This window comes from Rissa tridactyla, chromosome 2 (assembly GCF_028500815.1).
Source record: "Rissa tridactyla isolate bRisTri1 chromosome 2, bRisTri1.patW.cur.20221130, whole genome shotgun sequence".
Lineage (NCBI taxonomy): Eukaryota > Metazoa > Chordata > Aves > Charadriiformes > Laridae > Rissa > Rissa tridactyla.
Window position 1 is genome coordinate 31,600,527 of NC_071467.1, and position 24,103 is coordinate 31,624,629.

At 38.5% G+C, this 24,103-nt stretch overlaps 1 protein-coding gene across 3 annotated transcripts in view; it reads left to right on the forward strand.

Annotated features, from left to right (window-relative positions):
• The first annotated feature begins 341 nt into the window (after positions 1-341).
• SNX16 (sorting nexin 16) overlaps positions 342-24,103 on the forward strand; it is a 28,885-nt gene continuing 5,123 nt past the window's right edge. For 2 of the 3 annotated variants that reach the window (XM_054192569.1, XM_054192571.1), the window contains exons 1-5: positions 645-1,088; positions 4,812-5,274; positions 9,139-9,225; positions 14,290-14,438; positions 20,032-20,101. In XM_054192569.1, coding sequence (XP_054048544.1) covers positions 4,903-5,274; positions 9,139-9,225; positions 14,290-14,438; positions 20,032-20,101 — 678 coding nt within the window. In that variant the 5' untranslated portion in view covers positions 645-1,088; positions 4,812-4,902. Of the gene's footprint in view, positions 401-644; positions 1,089-4,811; positions 5,275-9,138; positions 9,226-14,289; positions 14,439-20,031; positions 20,102-24,103 lie in introns of those variants that run through there. The other variant, XM_054192570.1, reaches the window with a different exon arrangement.

Consider the following 24,103-nt stretch of genomic DNA (forward strand, 5'->3'; position numbering starts at 1 on the left):
CATCCCACTACTTGACAGAGTTCCTGGGGTTTCCGCCCCCGGGGCGAAGACCCGCCGGCCTCCCCCTCCCGCCCCGGGGCTCCTTCCCTCCCCGCTCCTTCCCCTTCCCGGCCGAGAGGCAGGCTGACCCTGCCGAGGGGCCCAGAGACCCCTCACCGCCCTCTCAGCGCGGCTGCCCGGCGGCGGGAGGCCCCGGGCTCGCCCGGGCTGGACGCACCGCAGTGACGCCGGCCCGGCCGCCCTCCGGGCGCTGCCCCGCTCCCCTCAGCGCCCCGCGGAACTACAGGTCCCAGCGGGCACCGCGACGCCAAGGAAGGGCGGGGGGGGGCGGTGCCGGCCGAGCGGGAGGGGCGGCCCCCGCGGTGGCGCGGCAGAGGGAGGCGAGCGCGGCGGCGAGCAGGTGAGCGGGGCTGCTAGCCCGCTTCCCCTCACTTGCCCGCTCGGCAGGCGGGAAGGGGCGAGGGGAATGAGGGAGGCAAGCGGTGGGGAGTTGGGGCGGGCGGTGGGAGCGTGGAGCCCTATCACCACCGCCCGTCCTGTCCCATCCCGTCCCGCGGCGGGCACGGCCGGCCCCCGCCGCCTCCGCGCAGCTCCCGCCCACCTGTGCGGAGGCGGCCGCGGGCGGTTGCGCCGGCCCCCGCCGGTGGGCGGTTGGGCCTCAGCGCGGGCTGAGGCGAGGCACGGGCCGGTCCCTCTCCTGGTCCGTGTCGGGCGGGACGGCGAGGACGGAACTCCCCCCTCCCCGCGGCAGGGCGGGGGTGGGAAGACGGTGCCTCACCTCAGGGGTGGTTCCTCGGCCGGTGTCCGAAGCCTTGTGACTGGGCGAGGTTTACCGGGCCCCTCCGGTACCGCTGCCAGGGCGGCCGCTCCTGAAGTTCCCTACAAGGGCGGCAGCGGCCGGCGGCGGCGGGAGCCGCGCACCTGGCGGAGGCGGCCGCCCCACCCCCCCGCCTCCACCCCCGGCCCGGGCCTGCAGCGGGTCAGCCCCGCGTCAGGGCCCTGCCGGTCGCTGGCGGGAGGCTGAGAAATGAGTACGGTTTCTGTGTGGTTTTCGTTTCGGTCTCAGCACCGTTAAGTCACAGGCAAAGGTAGGAAACGTAAGCACATCTCGCTATGGAATTTGGGGGAGGGGGAGGGGGGTGTACCTTCAGAGTTGTTTGCGATGTGGTGACAGACTCCTTGGGGCAGGAATTGCTCCCTCTGTGTGCCCGTGTGCATGCGAGGTTTGATAAATACGCCCCAATTTTGAGTTCGTAAACAGGTGAAATACGTCGTTAAGTAACTTTATTGAAGTCGGTGCCAAACGATTGTTGGTTTTTTTTTTTTTTGAAGTTTTATAAATCCCGACCCAGGAAATTGTCTCTTTAAATAACCCACTAGTTCCTCAGGAGGCATTCTGTGGTAGCGCTGAAATCCCAAACAGAGGTCAGCCCGACTGCATTGTCCAAACAGAGACGTACTATATGTAACCCCCATCGCAAATAGTATTGCATAGCTAAAAGTCTTCTAAATCCAATTAGAACTGTTAAATAAGGATTGTTTTGTTTCTAATCTACTATCCTCAGATTGTATCGCTTACATGTTTCTCACTGAAGATACAAACCATTAGCTTAAAAGGGTTTGGAATTGCGATAGCTGCAAGCTGGAGGCAAACCCTTTTTAAGTGGTTTTATTATAGCCTATTTGCTTCACCCGCAAAAAGGGAGGTGGCTGTTGTAAACACCCAGTAGGATAAGTTGGCGTCATGCTGTTTTGTACGTAGCATGTGATGGTAGAGTTTCTGGGACTCTGCCCTATCCCATTTCAGATTTAGCAGTTCGGTACTTCGAGCAAATGTTCTCTTCTTTTATATTTCACTGTAATTTACAGCTGGGAATCAAACTAAACCAAATACAGGTTCTGAACAGGAAAGAAATTTCGTATAAAAAGTAAAGTAAGTAAATATCTAGACAAGAAAGAGTGCAGTGACTGGATTATCTCTTAGGTGTTGCGAGTGATCTGTTTGTTCTGAAAGTTCATGTGTTGCAATGATTCTGCTGATTTAATGCAGTCACATGTGAGACCGGTTCGTGGTGAAGCTTGGTTAGTAGCAGACTGTGCACCTAAATCTTCCCTCCTTGCTGCACCAGCGTAAGCGAGGAGTGATGTGGTTCATCTAAAAGTGTTTTATAAGATTATTTTCTGTTACTTTTAGTGCATGAATTGGCAGTAAACTCTATATTCATAAAAAGGCTTGAGTTCTAAGGTTGTGACCCTCATTTGAGCATTGTGTTCTTTTTCTAATGCTTAGCCTTCATAAAGTGCAAATAAATGACTTTTTAAACCCTGTTGTGATTCATAGCATGTAATTATTTTAGGTATTTGGAAATTGTGATGCCTTTACAGTTTAAGATGGATTTACGTACATATATATGTATGCATTTATGAGGCTGGTAAGTTCTAATGCTTGTTTTATTGACCAAAAAAAAAATCAAATTAAATGACATGGTGTGTTTTTTGCTCACTTGACCTGACACTTCTATTGCTCTTCAGAGTTACAGGAATCTAGGTGTGAGGTTGGTAGTATGAGCCCTTGTAGAAAATACACTGTTCATAAGTGTTGTAACGGGTAAAAATGTTGTGGGTTTTGGTTGGTTTTTTGGTTTGTGTTTTTTTTTTTTTTTTTTTTCCAAAAAGTGATGGAAAGCACAGGCTTTTATCTTTTCAAAGTTCCATGAACTCCCGGGTGAACTTCACCAGATTCGGAGATGTGGGCTTCTTTTGCTTTTCTGGGTCAGATTCGTAGTCATGCAGGAGAAGATAATAAACACTTTTTCTTTTTTTTTTTTTTTTTATTTACAGTTCCTTTGATTTGTTGCAAACCTGGACTCAATTGGGTTCTTCTGTTTATAGGGATTTAATCCCACACCTTCCAGGAGCATAGCTTGGTGGAGCATTCTTTAAGGGGATGCTCTCAATTCCTTATGTTGGTAACATGGAAGAGTCACCAAAGTGTCAAGTGAAAAAGGAGTTACCTTGTTCATTGTCTTAGGCAGATGAGAATATTGCTATGAGAAAATCTACCAGGCTTCTGTCTTGATATTTCTACCTCTGTTGAAAAAATTTATTGCAAAGTTTATTGTCCAAGGGAGAAAACAGACGCGCTTACTGAGATACAGGTGGGAAAAGGGATTTAAATCCTGGTCTAGCTCCAGGAGAATGTCCTGTCTCCAAGACAGGTGTGACATGCTTCTTTCAAGCGATGTGAGGCTGAAGCAGGTCAGCTGTCTGACACGGGGTGGGGGGTTAAGTCGCACAACACAGGGCTGTGCTGCAACAGAAGCTGCTGGGTAGTCCAAAGTCTGCACCTGACCAGCAACATCAAATCAGCGGGGGTTTGTGGTACTGACAGTTCTGCTCCCTTGGATGCTGCTGAGTGTCCAGCCTCACCCGGCAGTGAGGTAGAGGTGCTCCCAAGGAGTCACTGCCAGACTGAAATTTTTCTTGTTGGTCAAGTTCCCTGAGCTTTCTGACTTATAAAATGTGTGTGGACATTTCCCTGTGTAGCAGAAAGGAGGTGGAAGGTCGGTTTTTTCCTTCACTCAAGGAATTCTTTCACAAGCAGTTTTCAGTCTTTCTTGTTGATGCTGGTTCATTTCATATTTATTTCCTTATTCGTGTTCTCTAAGATTTATTTATAGCAAGAGAATGAAACCATCACTTTACCCTGGTAATTAGGAAACTCATTTGGGTATTGCTCCAGTAGATGATTGATTACATATATGACGCGAATCAGGTTGATGGTTTCCCGTTTCACAGCTGCCTGCAGCCTTGTGGTTGATTGGCAGACTCTTGGGTGAAATGGGTGGTGACTCAAATCCTATTAATCCAAAGAGGTGGCATCTAATTTGCATCTTGTAGGAGCTCTTCTTTGGGTACTTTGTTAAAATGAGGAGATGGTGCTTTTTTTTTTTTTGGCAGTTTGATACTGCTGTCTTAATTTTCTTCTGCTTTCTTTATAAATGTGCACACGTAGGATTAATTTTGGCTTGAAATGGTTTTCTTGAAGAAAAAAATATCGTGTATTTTGTTTATTTTCTTTCCCTGAACTTGTTTTTCCCATATTAATCTGCTGGAATGGAAAACTAGTTGCTATTACAACACAGCTTTTGATGTGCATGCTTGTAAAACTTAATTGCTCCAATTCAAGCTACAGAAAATGTACCCAGTTAACAATGTTACAAATGTCTGCAGCATTATATGCAACAGAGTTGTTTTGAAAAAATATTCCGCTTTGAAAACATCCATTATACTTCAGTGAATATGTAATATATGCAAATATGTTTTTCACCGAAGGTATTTACTGGGTTGTCTTTTGATTCGTGTCATCCATATTGTCGCATGCACGTTTAGCTCATGTAGTCTGCTCTGGTTATCTTACAGAAGCAATTCAGAGAAAAGCTTTTGTACTGTTTATACTAAACAGTCGTTAAAACTACAACAGCTTCTTAGATATGCCTAAAGGTTGCTGACTTTTTCAATAAAACAAAGTAGCGCTTAAATCACAAAGGACAAAATTATTTTTCTCTTTTGTAATCTTACTTTAACTTTCTGTCATTTTAATAGCTGTGAAAGACAGTGAACTCCTGTAAAGCTGTCCATCAAATTGTAGAGATATAAAGTGAAATTTACATGAAGCCAAATTCCTTGTGAAAATATTTAACCATCGATACTGCTGTGTACCATCTCAGTGCTGATACAGATTCTTCCAAAGCAGTGTCTTAGTGTTGCTTTCACTTAAAAATTTCAAATTTTTCTGTATTCCACTGCAGGTACTGCTCTTGAAAAGAAGACAAATCATGGCTTGCACAGTGAATAAATCTTAAGCTCCTGGGCCAAAAACTGAGGTTTTTTTCGTGAAGGATGGCAACACCATATGTTCCTGTTCCTATTCCTATCGGAAGTTCATCATCCAGCTTTACAAACAGAAACCAAAGAAGTTCTTCTTTTGGGAGCATCTCGACGAGTTCCAGCTCCTCAAAAGGACAGCTGGAGGACTCTGCAATTGGTAGTTTTAAAAAGATGAGCGTGCCTGACCAGATTGGTTCTACATCATCTACGTGTAGTAGTCCACTTGTCAGGACTAAATTTACAGGTCTGGAGACATCCATAGAATACTGTACTCAGCCCGTGGATGAAATAGAGCAGAATACAGATTCCAGGAGCTGGGAAGATCGGCCATCCACGCCTACTATACTGGGTTATGAGGTGATGGAGGAAAGGGCAAAATTCACTGTAAGTTTTGGGGATGGTCATCCTGTAATGACACGGTAACAATTGAATGTACTTCGCATTCTTTTCCAGTAGCTATTCTTGCAGTTCAGAGATGTTGGAGTACTTTACCAATACCAGTTTAGCTTCAAAGTACTGCTATCTGACAGGAAAATATCATTCCCGTTACACAGGTGGGAAAACTGAGACTCAGAAGCAGTCTTTCCTGTAATTGTGTACATGGAATAGAAGGGATTCATTCTACTTCAGGTATCAATTTCTGCTGGAAAAGTCAGGAATTCCTTGCAAAGTTACAATTCCTTGTGAAATTGAACTTCTAGAAGTTCTAGATAGTTAAACATCTTAAAATGTAGTCTTTTATCTGAAATGAGTGATAAAAGACACTCTGATATTTGCCTTTTACAGTTATTAGTAATATATAACATTTGCATTAAAGTGCCAACATGTAGTTTACAGCTTCTTGCATTGCTAGGTTTAATTTATAACAAAGGGCAATCTGTTCTGAAAACATCAGTGAGATGTCACATATGCAGTATCTCATGGCAGAACACCAGCTTAACCGATTTGCATTGATTTTTCTCAAAATGTACTGTCACTGGCAAGTCAGGTTTTTTACATGCCATAAATACATTAAGGCATTTGTTTTTGTGGATGTGGTTGAAATGTTTCTTTGATACAATTCAGCAATGCACGTGGGAGTGATGGGAGTTGTTTGTTACTAATTATTTATTAATTACATTACTTCAGCAGAGCAACATTAATCACAAATAGGTAAGGAGGAGGAAATAGCGGACAATTTTTTTTTTTCCTCCTATTTTCCCATAAAACTGTGGAAGCTAACTTTACTAGTTCAAATACTGGTAAAATCAAGTTCTTTTTGCGAAGAATTTAACAATGATGCTTTAAAATTATTTGAGAATGATACCTTGTCTTAAGTTTTTCTAGTTTCTAACATCTTCGTGTATGGTAGCTTAAGAGAAGAACCAAAATTTTTTTTATGTGTAGATTAAGATTCCTTTAAGATAATACCTTCAAAACTAAAACAATTACTAGTAGAGTTATATTGACACAACTTATTCTGAAAATATGCCAAGGTATATTCCAGTGTGCATGTAAGATGTTACTCAACTGTAGTTAAAATAAGGAGTCAAAGTTGTTATTTTATGCGGAAGGCCAGGTTACAGTACAAATTAAACGTTCTTCATCATTAAAATGCTTGGTTGCATTTTTGTTCTTTCTGAATTCACTTCTTTTGTTGCTGTATGTGTTTCTGAAAGCACATAATTAACTGTTTTTTTTCAGTTGCATGTTGAACACAAGCATGCTATTGTGCATTAAAACCAGCAAGTAATTAGTCCTAGAAACTTTGATTGCTTCTGAAATGCAAAGTCAGTGAGATGGAAGACAGTGGAAATTTAAATTGAAATCATCTGTAAAAGAGAGGAGACTCAATAGCTGAAGTTTTTTTACTGCTTCTTAGCATCTCAGAGTTCCCAAAAATATGAATCTGAATTACTTAAGCTGGGTGATGTACTAACTTCAGGAGTTAAATGTTAGTGCACGTTGGACTACATGCTGCTGAAGGTTATGGGAGAAAAAACCTAGGCTGGAAAATGTCTCTGTTTGTGAGCAGTTGGTCTCATGAGTTGGCAGTCCTGGAATGTTCAGTTGGCACTTTTCTTTTAAGCCAAGTAGAAATGATAATGAGATGCTAAATCAGCCAGAGATTGTTACTGAATATTGGCATTTTTTCATTGAATATTTTGTATTTGAGGAATAAGGCAATTCAGGACTGACTGGAGTGACTTGAATTTGTTGAATTCATTTGTAGTTTTTTCCCAAAACCTTGTCTGAAGGAACAGACGGTTGATTTTGTAATGATCTAGTTTTTCTTCATTACAAATCTTAGAAAAGAACCAAACCCAAAACTTGTCTTTGAGTATTACAGTCTATTTGAGAATGATACCTTGTCTTAAGTTTTTCAGTTTCTAACATATTCATGTTACACATGAAGATGTTATACAGAAGTATTACAGTCGTCTTCTTTCAACTTTTTCAAGATAACAAAATTTTTGTTTCAGGTTGACCATATTTTTGCTTTTTTTAAGTAGTCTAATATTTACTTGGAAACCATTCAAAGTGAGGGTCAGGCTAGCTAGAATCACCTCCCTTGACCTGCTGGCCACGCTTCTCCTGATGCAGCCCAGGGTACGATTGACATGTGCATTTGTCAGCAATGTCTTTGTAGGACTTTTAGTAGAATAAAAGAATAGAATACTGATCAGCAAGTAAATCAGCAAGCATATTCCAAAGCTTCTTGTTCTGTGTTTTACTGTATACTAGCAAAGAGTCTTCACAATTTTATATAACAGTATTGCTTTATGAAATTTTTGTAAAATAAAACTCTGTTTATACTTTCGGTATGACAGGAAAGCTAAAACAATTGGAGATCATTTATACAGAAAATGTAAGACAGAAGAATTACTTTTTAATGCTGGCTTCACAGGCATGTCTTGCAGCATGAATTCTAAAAGTTAATAGCTTTTTGTAATGACTGAAATATTGCCTCTGTTACAGTACATGACTTCCACAGATGATGCTTCTTGAAAGTGGAATTATGTGTTTAAAAAGTAGAAAAAAGAAATACTTGCTGAAAAATTGCACTTAATTTGCACTGTAGTTTGTGTAATTGTCTGCAACTTAATACACTATAGAATACAAAATTGCTAAAAACAGTCTCACACATGTATAGAAGTTGGCTACTGCTGCGGTTATCACATGCTGGGACTGCAACAAGAAAAATAGATTTATCAGCTGAAACAACCTGCTGTGAAATACTGGGAAAGATTTTACTATGTAACAGATTAGGAAATGTTTTAAATAGAATTTGGTTAAATGCCTATAAGGGATTGTTTATCACTATGAGTCCAAAAATATCTTTTCTTCCTTCTATTTTTTTTTTTTTTTTAACTAGAGAACTCTTAGGTTGGGAAAGCTAACCCTGTAGAATTGCAGAGCCTTTTCTTCCTTATATTGGAAAAAGTAAGGTTGTGGCATAAGAATCCTTGTTTCCTAGCCACTGCTTAATATTTTCTAGTTGAAATTGTGTGTTCAGGCATTAGAGCATCAGTCCTCCTAAAAAAAAGGTAATTGATTTATTCTTTAATTATTACTGTTGTTGTTATTGTTTTATTTTCTTATCCATTTGCTTTTAAATAGCACAGCAGTACCACTGTCCTGTTCTCTTGCTAAATCGTGATTCAAAGAATCCATTACCTCAGTTCTACAGTGCTAGTATAATTGTTCTGATGCGGTTATCTAAGGAAGTGGTCATATTACGCCTCGAAAGACAAAACCTAATGTTCAAGACAATTGAAACCAAAGCAGGATGTTATTTTTATCCTGCATTACTTTTCCTTGTGAACCAAGTCAGATGAGACATTTTAAAACAAGTGCAATAATCAGTTACTGAGTATTACAGTCATCTTTAAAACAGATTGGCCTCAAGGATTGATAAGTAAAACCATAATTCGGCAAAGGTTAAAGTAGATCGCTAAAACAGACTTTATTTAACTCTTTGATAAATGAGACTCGGTTTTTGCTGGGGAAGAAATCTGGATGCAGTTTCACAAACCTTTTCTTACAGACAGAGAATAGTTAAATGCATTTAGGAATTATAGAAACTCCTTCCTTAAACTCATATTCATTTATACTGATAATTAAGCTTAGAACCCCCTCCAATTAAGGATTTTTTTTTTTTATGCATGAGTCCTGTTTCATTAAGAAATAAAGGATAATATCAGTCTTCCAGCCAATGCAGCCTAAAGTTCTGTGCGTTTTTTCTGATATTCCTGTTTTTCCACACAGGTATACAAAATACTGGTAAAAAGAAGTCCAGAGGAAAGCTGGGTGGTTTTCAGACGGTACACTGACTTCTCCAGGCTTAATGACAAGGTGAGAATTATACACTGGTAAACTTCTCAACTAACTTGCCACCCTCTTCTTTCATGTTTCATTTTCTTTGTGTCTCAACATTTCTGACGCTTTTTTCTTTTCTTGCCTTTTTTACTGCACTTAAAACACATACTATATTAATGAATGGAAAACATATGATTCCTTATGTTTTCAAAGATACATGAAATAACTACAGCTAGTGTGAAGAAGGTATTTCTTCATGTGAAATTGTTAGTGTGCTTCATACTTTATATTTATTCCTAATCTGTGTGATAAAGGAAATTAACTCTTTAATGATTGTATCCCCTGCATGGAAGTAGAACTAGGGGCCTGTGTTCTTTTGCAGGAATGATCCAGTAGTTTTTCAGTACAACAAACTTTTTTTTTTTTCATGATAAAACTGAAGTTTCATGAACATAAGTTCTTTGTATGTTGGTCAGTCTTCAGTTGTTTTCAGTGTCTTTGAAGTTAATTGTGAAATATTAGATCTTTAAAGCTGAAGACAGAGATGCCAGGTAAATAGGAGTTCTGGTTCAGCAACTTCATATTTTTAGAACACTTGAAAACAAATAATGTTTCTCTAAAAAACACAAGGGTTTTGAATTGGTAAATAGCGTTTGGCTATCGCATTTACCGTTATTTCTTCAGAAGCATAAAAGTGAAAAAAGAGAATTACCCTTTTCTTTGCCCTACTCTCCACTCCTAAGAATAATCTTTCATTGCATGTTTAACACATTTTCTTCTATAATGTTCCTTCAGTGTTCAAACTTGTAACTTTTTAAGGCTCACTTTTTTTTACCCATAGTAAGGGATTTTTGGTATAGCTTTTCTTCTCCTTGGATCAATGTGCCTAATCAACTAATTGAACTTAAAGAACTTAATTCTGCTGACATGTTTAATTTGGACTTGAACATACATTTCTCTGGGTTCTTGGTTTGACCTATTTAGATGTCTGTTAGGATAGCTTTAAAACACCAGTGCAGTCTAAAACTACCGCAAATTGTTGAATGTGAATTACTTTAGAGATCCCTTTCTGAAGAAATTCCTGTGTTTTCAATGTATCCTGAATTAAGGAATGCCTTGGTATTGGCAAAAGCCTGACTTTTTTTGAGATGATGAAGTTCTGGGGATTTCAACTCAAATTTCAGAAGTCAAGTCATACAACAGTTTGTGTTTTGGTCAGCTATGTCAGAGACAGGCCAAGAACTGGCTTACATGCATTGACCTTTAGTGTGGTTATCAGTAGTTTCAAATACTAAAATGCCACAGGTATTCATTTTAGAATTGATATTTAGATTTTTACGAGTGAAGTCCTTAGTGTTTGCAGTCAAATCTTTGACAGAAGTGTTTGATTTTTAACACAATTTATGGGTATTAGGATTTCTGTTTAAAAGGAGGAACTTTATTTTTTCCTTGTGTCACTTACTGAACCTTTTTCATCTTTCAGTGTACATCTAAACTTTTATCTTGTTACTATTCTGTAATTCTCTGGAAGCTTTAGAATTATGCTGTGTTTCAGTTCCTGGAGCTGGCATTTCTGTATTATGAAAAGCATGATCTCCTATGAACTGAAGAGTAAATGGTTATATGCATGCATCAGTGATTCAAAAGACATGGTGCAGCACTTGCAATGCCTTGTTTTCTAGTGACAAATAACAGACATGAAGTTGCATGCATGTATATTTTCAGGATTTTCTGTACCCTATCTCCTAGAAATACAATATAAACAAGAGAAATATGTAATGTATGTCTTGTAAGTCCTTTTCCTCACCGTCCTTGTTGAGGTTGGTGGCAAATTGTTAATTCTCTGAAATGGTATTAGAAACTTGGCATTAAATGCCAATTGAATTAAATAATCAACCACTATGTGAATCAGTTTGAAGTATTAGTAGAGGGGGAAGAATGGCTTTTCAGGAAGACCAGGTAAAGACAAAAGAGCTATATGTTTTGTATGTATCAGGCATATACTTATTTGCAAGTCCAAACTGAACTGAGAGTTGGACTTTGGCAGTGGCTAAAAATGGAAAACATATGAGAATATGGACAATGTCACAATGGGGAACCTGAGTCAATAAAATCAGGACTAGGTGAATGAATGCAGCTCAGCTAACTAATAGAAGCAGCTAGTGAACTTAGTAAGAGCATTCTTTATTTGCCATGAACTCACAAATAAAATAAATACGGCAAAATAGATAGCAGTAGAATCCTAGAAAGTGTTTTGTACTTCCACTAGTTTCTGAAATGTTTGTAGTAAGGAACAGCTAATAAAATAGAAGTGAATGGGAGTAAAAAAGCTCAAAACCATGAACTCTGCTTTTATGAATGAAACGAGTAAGTGCAGCTGCAGGTTAAGACTTGAACAGTTTTCAAGTGTGAGCAACAAGTTCTCTGCGTGTCAAAGCTCTACTTTCCAGGCAATGAAAAGGTTCTGAAAACTCCATACCTACTGAAAGAAAACAAATGGAAGATGATGGCAAGTAATCCAATGTAAAGGAAAGATGAGGTATTGCCAGTATTGAGCGCACAAGAAGCCACGCAGTGATCTCAAAGTCAAAAGTAATTGGAAAAAAAAAAATCAGGCTAAGGAGAGTAGTACAGGCTTCTAAAGACTAAAGCAGAAGTGCTGAGATACAAGATGGACTTTCACAGGATGCTAAGAGCAATAGGTAAAGCTCTATAAATCACTAGAGACAGAAATAAGGGAAGGAGGCAGTAAAATAACAGATCCATTACTAGAGAGCAAACTATGGGAAGCAAATGCAAATGATACAGCAAAGGCTGAAATACTGTCTTTTTACTGTAATGTTAAGAAAAAACTTAGTGGATGTTGGAACATGACAGAATTTGAGGGGTTAGGAGCAAAGGCTAAAATACAGACACTTGGCTAGATGCGTAGTTTTTGTTGAAGAACAACTAGTGCATTGGAGAAGTGTGTGAAGAATACTCTTCTGTCCCAAAAAATGATGGGAAAATAACTTTGTGAAGTTTATTACTATGCTGGTAGAGATGTTGAACAAATAATAAAACGGCCAGTCTTAAGAATCAAGAAGTTAACCATTTCTCTCTGAGACTGTGCCTCATGTGACTTGCATCATCTGCCAGGTGATGATGTAGGGGAGAGACATCTAGAAAACATGCTGGATCCAAGAAGGTGATCGCAACCAGCGTAACTTGTCTGACCCACAGTTTTTCCTGCTGTGTTTGAGCAATGTTCAAGAAAGCATGCCCCGGGACTGTGCTGTTGAAAATTAGTCTGCTGACAGCAGCTAGCTTTCTCATACTCTCGTCATCCACAAAAGGAGTAATCTGTGGGTAGGCGTACTCTTCCCTTAGATATAAATTACATGATCTGCATACCCAGACAAGTGAAATTACCATTAAGCAGAAATCTGTGTGGTTGAAAAGCTTTCCCGGCAATGATTATCTATGGTCCTCTCTCCAACTAACACAGGAACTCATTTTCTTACCTTTTCTGGGTTCAGTTCTATTCAGTATTTTAGTAGCGGAAGAGGGGTTATGGAGCACAGAGGATACTTACATACATGGTATTAATGATAACTTGGTAAGAGATGAAGGAACTTTGTATGACCAAAGATAAACTAAAAATATCAAGAAGGAGCTAATATCAAGGTGAAAATCAGTAAGAGGAGAACATACGCTTAAATGCAGAAATAAAGAGCAAGACTTCGACAGTAAACCATTTTATAAATAAGAAACCGGTAGTTAATCATGGGCTATTTGAATATACAGTGCTTGTGGTGTTAAAGCACCCTTCTTGTGCTGTGAAATGGTACTTGGATGATGAGCAAGGGTAATCCACTAACGTGGTTCTTCCTTTGAATTGTGTAGAAGATTCTAGCTGAAATACGGTGTCTGTTTAAACTTTTTAAAAACTGAATCTGCTGAAGGAGCTATCCATTAGCTTTTTCCAAGAGTCTGTAAAGAGCAGTTAAATAAAGCTTATTGTCAGATGGCTTAAATTTTGCTGTGCAAGGATCAAGACACTCACTGTAGAATTATCTTGCAGCTATGTAAACGTCGAGTGCTAAACTGTTTTCAAGGCAGATTCTGGAATCTCTGTCACTGGAACATTCATATGAATATCTTAAGTGCATGCAGCACATCCCTGACAGAATTTGGCTTGATTCTGTCTTCAGAAAAAAATTAAACAATTCTTGTGGCAGTTGGAGGAACATTAGATTTTCTAAAACCTGTTTGCTTTTTCCCGTTCGTTGTAAATCCTCTTTGAGACTTTTATGTCAAACATCCCTTCTAAGAAAAGGCATCTAAAAATTGTTTTTTATGGAAGTGGTTTTTATCTTCATGCATATTAGAAAAATAATTAATTGGCATCGTTGGACAGGTCTGTTGTTATATATTTTTATGCTTCCATTCATTTGCCTGTTCCATTTCTGAATTCAAAGAAAAATTCCAGGGATTTCTGTCATTGAGTAAACCCCATTACTGTTTAAGTAACTCAAAAATACAGTTTTGCATGTTAGTACTAGGGTTTGAGCTGTATCCATGTGTATTTAAATTTTAATATTCTGGGTGTACAAGGAGCTACTCTTTATTAGAATTTTCAGGCCTGTGCTGTAATTCATTCTGCCAGTCCCCCCAAAAAGACAAGTTGCAGAGCTGTAGGTCTGTAATGGGCTTTTATATATTTTATTTATATAGTACTTCTTATCCCTGAGTACTTTAAGAGAAACACCACTGAAATGCTTACTCATCTGATACTTTTTACTTACGTACAATTTACTGACTCAAAGGCATTAAATAGCAGGCTCAGAGACATTAAATAATAAAGCAAAGGGTTTTATTCCTATTTTTGTATGGTAAATTTTGAGAGATCATTTGATTGCATGAGGCAACACAGCAAGTGATAGAACTGTGTTCACAATTTACACTCTAATTTGGATTGTACTTATGGTTGAGACTGACCTTGTGCTGGAACTTAACAGAAGACAGAAAGATCCTGTAATTCTGAGTAAAGTCAATGCCTCTGTCAAATCTGGTATTTCATCAAGACTTTTCTTCATTTGGCTTTGATTTCTGTTTCAGCTGAAGGATATGTTTCCGGGCTTTCGGTTGGCTCTTCCACCAAAGCGCTGGTTCAAGGATAACTACAATCCTGACTTCTTGGAAGATCGGCAGTTGGGACTACAAGCATTTCTCCAGAACCTAGTAGCTCACAAAGATATTGCTAACTGGTACGTGATTAACCTTTGCTTGTGGACTGGGATTTTTTTTGGTGTTCAGACTCCTCATATAGGCTTCTAGACTCTAGCAGTTTGTCTTTCAGCAACATAGTAAGGAATTTCATTAATGTTCATGTTGTGCGTTTGGTCATTATGTGAATTATTTGGTGTCCTATTAAATTAATCCCATTTTAGCCTAAGCAAAAATGGGGAATTGCAGTATTTTGAGTATTTTGAATTGTACATGGCTAACCACTAACTAAAATCTGTAATATTTAAAATGTTAGATGAATCACATGTTTACTGCTAGAACATTACTTCTGTATGCTGAATGCAGAACTGATATATTGTTAATTTATATTGAGATTGTTAGGCTGTCATAATGGAAAGTACCTACTCTATTATGTGATTAGTTCTTAAAATGTGTATTAAACTAAAGGTTTTTAATTTACATTACATGATAGTAATAAAGTACCTTTATAGATTGCTTTACATGAGTAAATGTAAACCACAAATCAAAAAAGGTTTAAGAGTCTAAAAAACATAATGTGCTTAATTAACAAAGTGCAGAAGTCTCTTTGAACAGTATCTTTTTTTTCATACAAAGTGGAAGATTCTTCCAAAGCTGGAAGATGAGCAGAACATAATTCTGGCAAATGAAACGTAAAATCATTTTAATATAGGCAAGCAAGTTGCTGGAGGCAGAGCAGTTAATTCTAAAAACATTTCCCAACACCAGAAATAAAAAAAGTTGTGAGATTGCTGTACCAAAGATTCTGTGAGGAATGAGTCTGAGGAGCTGTACTCATTTGAAACTTCATTAAAAACAAAGAGTAAAAAAATTCTATTGAGCAAACAGCATTTCCTCAAGAATTTTAAAGGAACTAAAATGTAAAATTGCTGAGCTGTGGTGTGAGACCATATAATGCTCATAGCCATTACACTGAAAAGTAAAATAGGTATTACATTTGGCACGTTTTTATAAGGCATTTGACTGTTGAGTCTGGGAACTGGAGATTAGTAAGTAAATCTGACTTTTGGTACTGCTTGTGATGAAAAACCCAAAGTGGTAAGTAGGTAAATAAAAATAATACTTGGAAAAGCAATAGTGTCTCTTGCAGAGGGAAATCTATCTGACAACTAGTTTATGAAGGAGCTCATATAAAATGGTTGAAAGGCAAGGGGAAAACGATTGATGGAAATTTAGATGTATTACATATGGAATGCTGGACAACAGTTACGGAAACTGATGTTAAGAATATCTGTGAAAGGGAATGAACAATGAGATCACGAAGTATTGTAGAAGGATCCCAAGGCACTGAATGAGTAACATTAAATTTCATGTCATGAAGTGCAAAATTACATAAAAGTACATATAGAACCATAAACTCTGTTCTTTTTTGCAACCTGGAAAATAACCATTGGTATTGATACAGTGTTCTCAGTCAGTTCAGTATTCAGCAATAGTGAAAAAGTTGCATAAAAACTGTTGAAGAGGAACTTGAAAAGAAAAAAAATTATTGCTGTGGGAATCTGAATTGCACTTCCACATGGTCCGGTGCTAAAACACAGCATTCCATGTCAAAAGAGGGTCTGCCAGAAGTACAGAGAAGGTGAGGAAGAACAGATGAAGCTACAGACAAACTCCCCTGCAAGAAGAGATGTGTTTTCTTTAGTCTGTCATCTTGGGAAAGGGCTGGCTAAACAGGGCATATGAAGTCATCCCAGGGGATAGGGAAGGTGAGTAAAGAATGCTAATATCTTGGATGATTCATAGTCATCTCTCAGTATGTCACACTGCGTTGTGAGGCTTTGTTGTGAGATGTCACCAGACAAAAAGCTTAAATGGTTTCAAAAAGGAATTGGGGTCAACCTGTGAGTTTCCCTGTCAGTGGCTATTAAACACGATTATATGGATGAAATATGTGGCTGAGAAGTTTAAGAACTTCCTGATTATTAAATTACACAATAATAGGTGTGCCAAAAAAAAAAAAAGAATTATGCTCTAGATGTCACTTGCATTATGCTGCTGGAGACAGAATAGTGAGCTGGATGGACTTTTAGCCTGCTTGAATAGATCTGAAGGCTTCATGCTTCATGTTGTTGCAGCTAGTTTGGTATTTCAGCTAGCTTGTTTGTATCCTGATGATGGTCCATATTGGAAAAAATGGTGTTTGTCATAATTTCAGAAAAAAACACAAAACAAGACCTAACTTTCAGACTGCATCGCTCATCAGATGCAAAAGGGTATTTAAATGTTTGTGGAATCAATTTGTATTTTGGTTAATGAATAGATAGTTAACTGAAATGTGGTTTTGAGGAAAACTCTGATCTTGGCTGTGTAAGGTTCTGCATGAAGATTAAGTTTATTAAAAACGTTATAATCTATTGGTACAGATGATGTTCTAATTTTTGGATTTATGGAAGGCCTGGATTTCTTAGGAAGTGACTAAAACTAGGGAGATTTCATCTGTCCGATTTTTTTTTTTTACCCACTCCTCAGAGAATTAAAGAATTAAAGTTACTATTAATGGAAGTTAATATTTGCACCTTACATGAGCAGTGGTGAGCATCTGACCCTGCTTCCTCTTTAAAAGTTCACCATTTACTTCTACAGTTTTGCAAATAAGTCAAACTGCTTGGGTTGCACCAAAACCAAATGAGCCTTTTCTTTTTGTTTCATTTCTCTTTATGCACTGTATTATCACTGAGGCATACTGACAGTGGGAAATTTGCCCATCGGGGACAGGAGACCTCATCTGGTATACCTATTTTTTAATTAGACTAGATTCACAAAGCAGTTTAAAGATAAAATGTAGGATGGTGTGCAGGTGACTAAATTTAGAGTCTGGCTTTTATGGCTTTCTTCTCATATTTTTGCCTTGTGCTGAAGATTCAGTGAAAGATCAAATAGAAATCCACCCACAGAGTTTGATGTGTTCAAGAAAGTTTTGTGCAGCCCACGAAGTGGGAGAAAGAAGTTTAACCTGCTGAACAGAAGTGTCTGTATATAGATGACGCAGCTCTCCTCTGCCTCCACCCTGTCGAAGAAGCAGCTTGAAAGGGAGAAACTCGGATGTTGAGTCTTCTCAGGGATCCCCCTGTGGGGTGATGCCCCTTGCAGCTCTTCTTAATTGATCTAGAAGATTTCTATGATACTTGTAAGGCAGAATTTTATCCTGTTTGTTAAACAAAAGGAAGAAGTCTAACACGTGGAGGGGAGAGCAGAGGCAAAGCAGACCCTCAGAGTAAACCTAGGCTGCAAATGAATGTTTATGCATAATCAGGTGTATATTTTGGATAAAGAAACAATGTTTTCAGTGACCTTTAATTTTCTTGACTTCCTCATGTAAAATAATGAAATCTACAGCTTTCAAGAAGTTTTGAAAACTATAGAAAAAGACACAGTTTTCTGCCACCAGCTGTAGGTAAAAAAAAAAAAAAGGGTTTCACCAGATCTAAGTAGATTATATATGTAGATTGGATAGTTTTGCACATTTATTTTTCTGGACACTTGCTTTTTCACTCACAAGCATTACTGCGTGTTATGCCATTGTAAAGTTACCCTTTAATAACACAATAAAATTACTAGCAAAATGTAGAAATTTAAGCACTTTTAAAATATGTTTGAACAGAGCTGTGTGAATAAGGATGAAGATGCTGAAGAAAAATGGTGAGCAGAAGTGTTTCCGCATAATGAATTCTTCTGCATTAGGCATATGTGAGCTCATTCAGAATCTTTATGAAAAGAACGATTCAACCATTAAAAAATGGACTTGAGCATCATGTTGGAAAAGGGTCACTTCAAGCAGATTAAACTATTTGGAGGGAAAAAAACAACCCTGCTCTTCTTGAAAATGTACTTTATATGCCTGAATAACTTTTCATTTGGTTTGAGGTTATGTTTTCTGATAATTTAACTAATGACTTGTTACAGTCTATCATTTTTTGTGCTAATTGGAGTGATAATCTTGGTTTAAGTAGCAGACTTTTTTATTATTATTTATTTGAGTATATGGGAGAAGCTGTTTTAATAGTGCAAGTTTAGGCTATGGCTTGATTAATGTAAAACAGTGGAGAGGGCTTGAAAAGGGAAGGTTTTATCGCATTTGTACATAGATTAAGTGGGAAAAGAAACAATCGTGATTGTAGAAAATTTTTTTCAGGTTAGTGTAAAGGCTGATGAGGAGAAAGTGGATACAAAGGCAAAAATTCTGACCAACCACTGGCCAAAAAACCCCACAACCCCACCTGTATCTTCACATGCACAATAAGGACTGGAATGCAGGCTTACAAAAATCCAACAACAAAATAAAGGTTCAATGTACTTTAGATTAATATTCTTCAGAGCCTTTCTAGAACTAAAACGATGGTATGATCAATGATTAGTGTTTGCTGAAGAAATTTCTCTCCTTGTTTTGCTTGCCAAACTTGAAGCTGTTTGATTAGATTGGTAGCTGGGTAAAAGTTTCCTTTCTTGTGTTTGTACTTTGTGTTTGCCTCAAATGCAGAGAATGAGTGGAAGGCTGAAAATTAGTTTCTTTTGCCCTCACCTTGACACAGGACTTAACTGGGAGGAAGAGACAGGGAATTAGTTTGGGTTCACGTCTTCCCTTTTTTTTTTTTGCATTCGTTGCAGTAGGAGATGATTTAGAGATTTATAGTAGAAAGTGCATGCACAGAATTGCTAATAAGTTACTACTTGCTAATTAATCGTGAATACAGTAGTCTGATTGGAGGTTATTTATAGAAGAATGAATACAACAAGAGGAGGCAAGTCTTAGAAAGGTGGGCAGAGGAACATGTTTGGAGATGTTGAAGAGTTCTATGAAAAGTGATCTAAACTTGGAAGGTGGAATGAGCAAGATGCTCAAAATAACCTGTAGTAAACCACACACACTTCCCTCCTCTGGCCTTTGCAAAACAATGCAGAGAGGGATGACAACTGTTACACAATTTTAAGTTGAACGCATTAGTTTGAAATGTATGCTTAGAGATGCTATGTAGTATATGTGTGGCATGTTAATCTTGTCACTTCTTATTATTTTATAACCTATTATGCTTTTTTATCTATATATAAACATATACTGTAGCTATAAAAATTACATATTGTGTATATGTCTATGGATTATGATTTTAGCGAAATGGGGACGCGTAAGCATGTTTCAATACCCATGCTTGGTTCCACTGATACTTCCTGAATCTGCGTATGGATTTCAGCAGCATACTCTTTCATCCATCTTTTAATATGTGTTTTTCACCAGGAGAATTTTTCAAACCTCTTCAATACCAAAGTGATAAACTTGCTTGTCACTTGTCATGTATCAACAAATACCATGACAATTTGAAAAGTCATGTTCTAAATCATGTTCTACTGTCTGTTTGAAAGCTCTTAAGTGTACTTGTGCAATTTCTTAAGTCATATTTTAAATACTGTCCCTGGTTAACACATACAACTGAGACTTAATAGTTTGTTAACATTTTGGGAGTAAATTTGAGGATAGATGTTTGTGTCCCTTAAAGAAATATTGCCCTTGTATGATCATATTTAAGTGTTGTTGCTTTTTTGTACTTCAAGTAATTCACTCTTTTTTATTTGGTAAAGTCTTGCAGTGAGAGAATTCCTTTGTCTGGATGATCCTCCAGGTCCTTTTGACAGTCTAGAAGAGAGCAGGGTAAGTGCTATTTAATATGATAAAAGCAGAATGCAAAAGGCAGTAGTTGTTGTTAGAATATTGTAAAATGTGCTGAATGGTATGGAATGAAACACTTTTATTTCTGTTCTTTCAAAAAAATTTGCCAATGGATGTGTTTCTGAAACTGACAGTCTGATTATTGGTGCACACTGATAATCTTTGACTGCTGTACTTTATCCCTGTCCCAAGATACAATCTCTTCCTTTTTTCCTGTGTGAGCAGTGGATGAAATTTGTTTTTAGGCAACTACTTATATAAAGCAACTACTGAATATAAGGAGAGTTTTTGTAGTTTACATTCAACACGTTCTCACAATGTGTACACCTTAGACTTAAGGTCTTGCAGTAGAATGTTCCTGCTGTGAAATGTAATGAAAGGATTAATTCTGACCACCAAAAATAGTGTTCTTGCAGATAACTAAGTAGTGTCAAGTAGTGTTGTAAAACAGCAGCTTTTCAACATGCATATGAGCACATTGAACAAATAATACTGTATGCTGTGGCCTGTTTAATTAGAAGTATTTCACTGGCATGCAGAGCTGTATCAAGTCTGTCTAGAACAGGTGGTCTTAGTTTTCTTGCTTTATAGAATAACAATATATTTTAAAATTGCACATACACTGTCAATACCGTAGAAATTATGAATGTTAAGTGATAATCCTTCAACTAAACTTGTATTTACCAGCTTGCTTTGCATGTAAGTGGGAGTGCCTTGGCTCTTATTACATTACTGTGTACGACTGAAGGATTTGGTGTGGTTTTTGTGTTACGAGCTCATGCTTGATTTCTGTACAATCACTTTTCATGGTAGCTATTTAAGTTGATGAAAAGTAATAAAAATTACAGGAATTATTCAGATAATTAAAATATTTAAGTGCCGTCTTCATAGACATTTTGATTGTGTGTATTGTGGTGAAGTCTCAGGGTTATTCTGCCACCACAGGAATTTGGTAAAACTATTAAAATAGCTGTGCTGTTGTAGTTTTGGCTATTAGCCATTTCTGTAAAGTTGTTAGAGACATCTGACATAAAATTCTGTTCTCCAGGGGATACCCCACCTTATTGCAGAGTCCCTTATTGCAAGGGACCCCTTGAGATCAGTTGCTCAAGCAAGGTTAGCTACTGCAGGTTGCCCAGGACAATGTCCAGTCAGGTTTTGAATGTTGTACAGAGGGGACTTCACAGCTTCTCTGTGCAGCCTGCTACAGTGTTTGATCACCATCACAGTAAAATGGTGTTTTTTCATGTGTTCAGATTGAATTTCCTGGTTTTTAGTTTGTGCCCATTGTCTCTTGTCCTGTCAGTGGCCACTACTGACAAGAGTCTGGCTCCCTCTTCTTCATTCCCTCCCATCAGGCATTTGTACCCATTGATAGGATCACCCCGAGCTTTCTCTTTTCCAGACTGAAGAGTCCCAGCTCTCTCATCCTCTTGTCACATAAGAGATGCTTCAGTCCCTCAATTATCTCTTATTATAGTATTTGAGTCATGAGACCTGGGATCCTGGTGGACAACAAGCTGGAGGTCAGCCAGCTCTATCAGCACTCATGGGTGCAGCCTGTCAGGCCCCACGGATTTATCTATGTCCAGTTTTTTAAGTGCTCCCTGACCTGGTCCTCCTCCACTGAGGGTAAGTTTGTCTCGCCGTTCCCTGTGTTTCTCTCTGGTTGCAGAGGTCTGGGATTCGTGAAGGCTGGTGTTGCCAGTGAAGACAGGCAAACATGGTGTTGAGTACCTTAACCTTTTCAGTGTGATTTGTCACAAGCTCCCCCACTCCATTCGGCAGCAGCTCCATGGTTTCCCTAGTCTTTCTTTTGTTGATTATGTACTTGTAGAATCCTGTCTTGTTTTCTTTCACATGCCTTGCCGGATTCAACTCCAGGTTAGCCTTCACTTTCTTAACCCTATGCCTGTAAGATCAGACAGCAGCCCTATACTCCTGGGTCACCTCTCTTCATGCTTCCACTGCTAGTACGCTTGCTTTTTGTATCTGAGTTCAGTTACAAGCTCCTTGCTCATCCATATGGACCTTTGCTTGACTTCTGTTTGTTGAGCTGGACCTTTATTGAGCTTGAAGGTGGTGCTCCTTGAATATCAGCTAGCTCTCCTGGGCTGCTGTTCTCTCTAGGGTGGTTTCCCATGGATTTTCCAAGCAGATCTTGGAAGAATCTTCCAAGCAGATTTCTGAAGAGATTGAAGTCTGCTCACCTGAAATCCATGGTTGTGGTCCTGCTTTTTGCCCTGTTTCTGCCTGTTAGGATCCTGAACTCCTACATATCAGAGAGCATCTATATCCATCCCTCGCTTTTATTTTGCAAACAATGCCCAACTACAGGACAAGCGCTATTGTTCACATACTTATTCCTGGAGTTTATTTTTAAAGGTACCTCAAAAGTCACTTCAGTTCTGCCTTACTGTTGTCATACAAAGCATTGCAAAAAAAATCTTCTATGTTTTCCTGATAATGAAAAATATGGGTATCTTCTATTTGTTTTATGTCTATTCTATTATTCCAGTTCAAGAAGGACTTGCCAAAACATACTTATCTTTTGTGGGAGAAGTATAGGTATCTCCCCCACTAGAAATTGATTAGGCCTTAGAGAAATTTTATCACAGAACCATAGGCAAAATATTTCTTAAAGCAATCCTTTTTGTCGTATCATTGGTAATTGTTTCCACAGGTCCTTTCCCAGCCATTAGTGTTTCATGATCCAGTGAAGAAGGAAGCGAAGCTCTCTTTCATCTGGTCTAGTTCTGTTGCCCTTTAAAAACTTATAGGGAAAATTGGTCCCACCAGAGTACTGGAACTGTACCAGACTCTAGGTGTCCAGCACTTCAAGGAGGAAGATATATCATTACACACAATTCCCCGATAGGTCTTGCTCAGCTTTGGTTCACCTTTCTTGATTTCTATGTGACTTCCTTTCCTTGGGCAGCTGATACACAGATTGTAGCTAGAGAGGAGTTTTTCCAACAGGCTTTTTCCAGTTCTCATATAGAACAATGGAACAGTTCACACCACCTGTGGAATACTTTTAGTTATTCTGTGAATCGGGAAATTTGCAAGTGTATAAATCTAAAGGTAGAAATAATATAACTTAATTATATTCTTAAGGACGTAATGGCCAATTTCCAGTTAGGACACTAGCAACCCTGAACAGTTCTACAAAACACACTAGAATTCACTTAATTGGCTTGGATGAAACAGGATGACTGCTTAACTGCAATGATTACTACAGCGATCACGAAAAATGCTGTGTGAATTGCATGCCACGTGTTCTCGGCTCTAGTAGATGTTCAATAAAGCTGTGGCTTAACTGATTATTTGTCTTCAATGCCTGTCAACCAAGATAAATTTGCTATCTGAGTCAATAAAATAAACTAAAACTCAGTGCAAAAAAAAAAAATCAAAATGGTTATTGGATTGAAAAACACTGCATTTGTTTGAATTGTAGAATTACAGGAAAACTTAACATTTTAAAGAAGTTGTAAGTCTGCTTCAATTAAAGCCAAGAATAGTATCTTCTTGATGTTCATAGCCCATTTTAAAACTTGAGGAAAAAAGGTGTCTTAAGAGCATTGTTCTTAACTGAACTCACATAAAATGTTTATATTCAGTGGATTCCGTGAATTAGCGGTTAGTTACGTGTCGTGTTAAGCCAAGAAAGGGTTTCTTATTTAGCACGAGCATGTAAATTATTAAATCAGAATCGCACATTACTGTTGGTAGACTTGCTCTTTCCAGTAATAGAGCAGCAGGCTCTGTGCCAACGTTTCTGTCACTTCCTGCATTCTGTGGATGTTGCGTTACACGTTGGCTCTTCACATTAAACTTTGAGATTGCTCACTGTCAGGTTCATCAGGATGTGCTATATATACACATGTCATGCTCAGCAGAGTAACACGACATACTTATCATGGTTGAGTAGTTAGTGTTCTTAGCATTTTACTAAACCTTCTCAAAATGTTTTTGTGTTGGTCT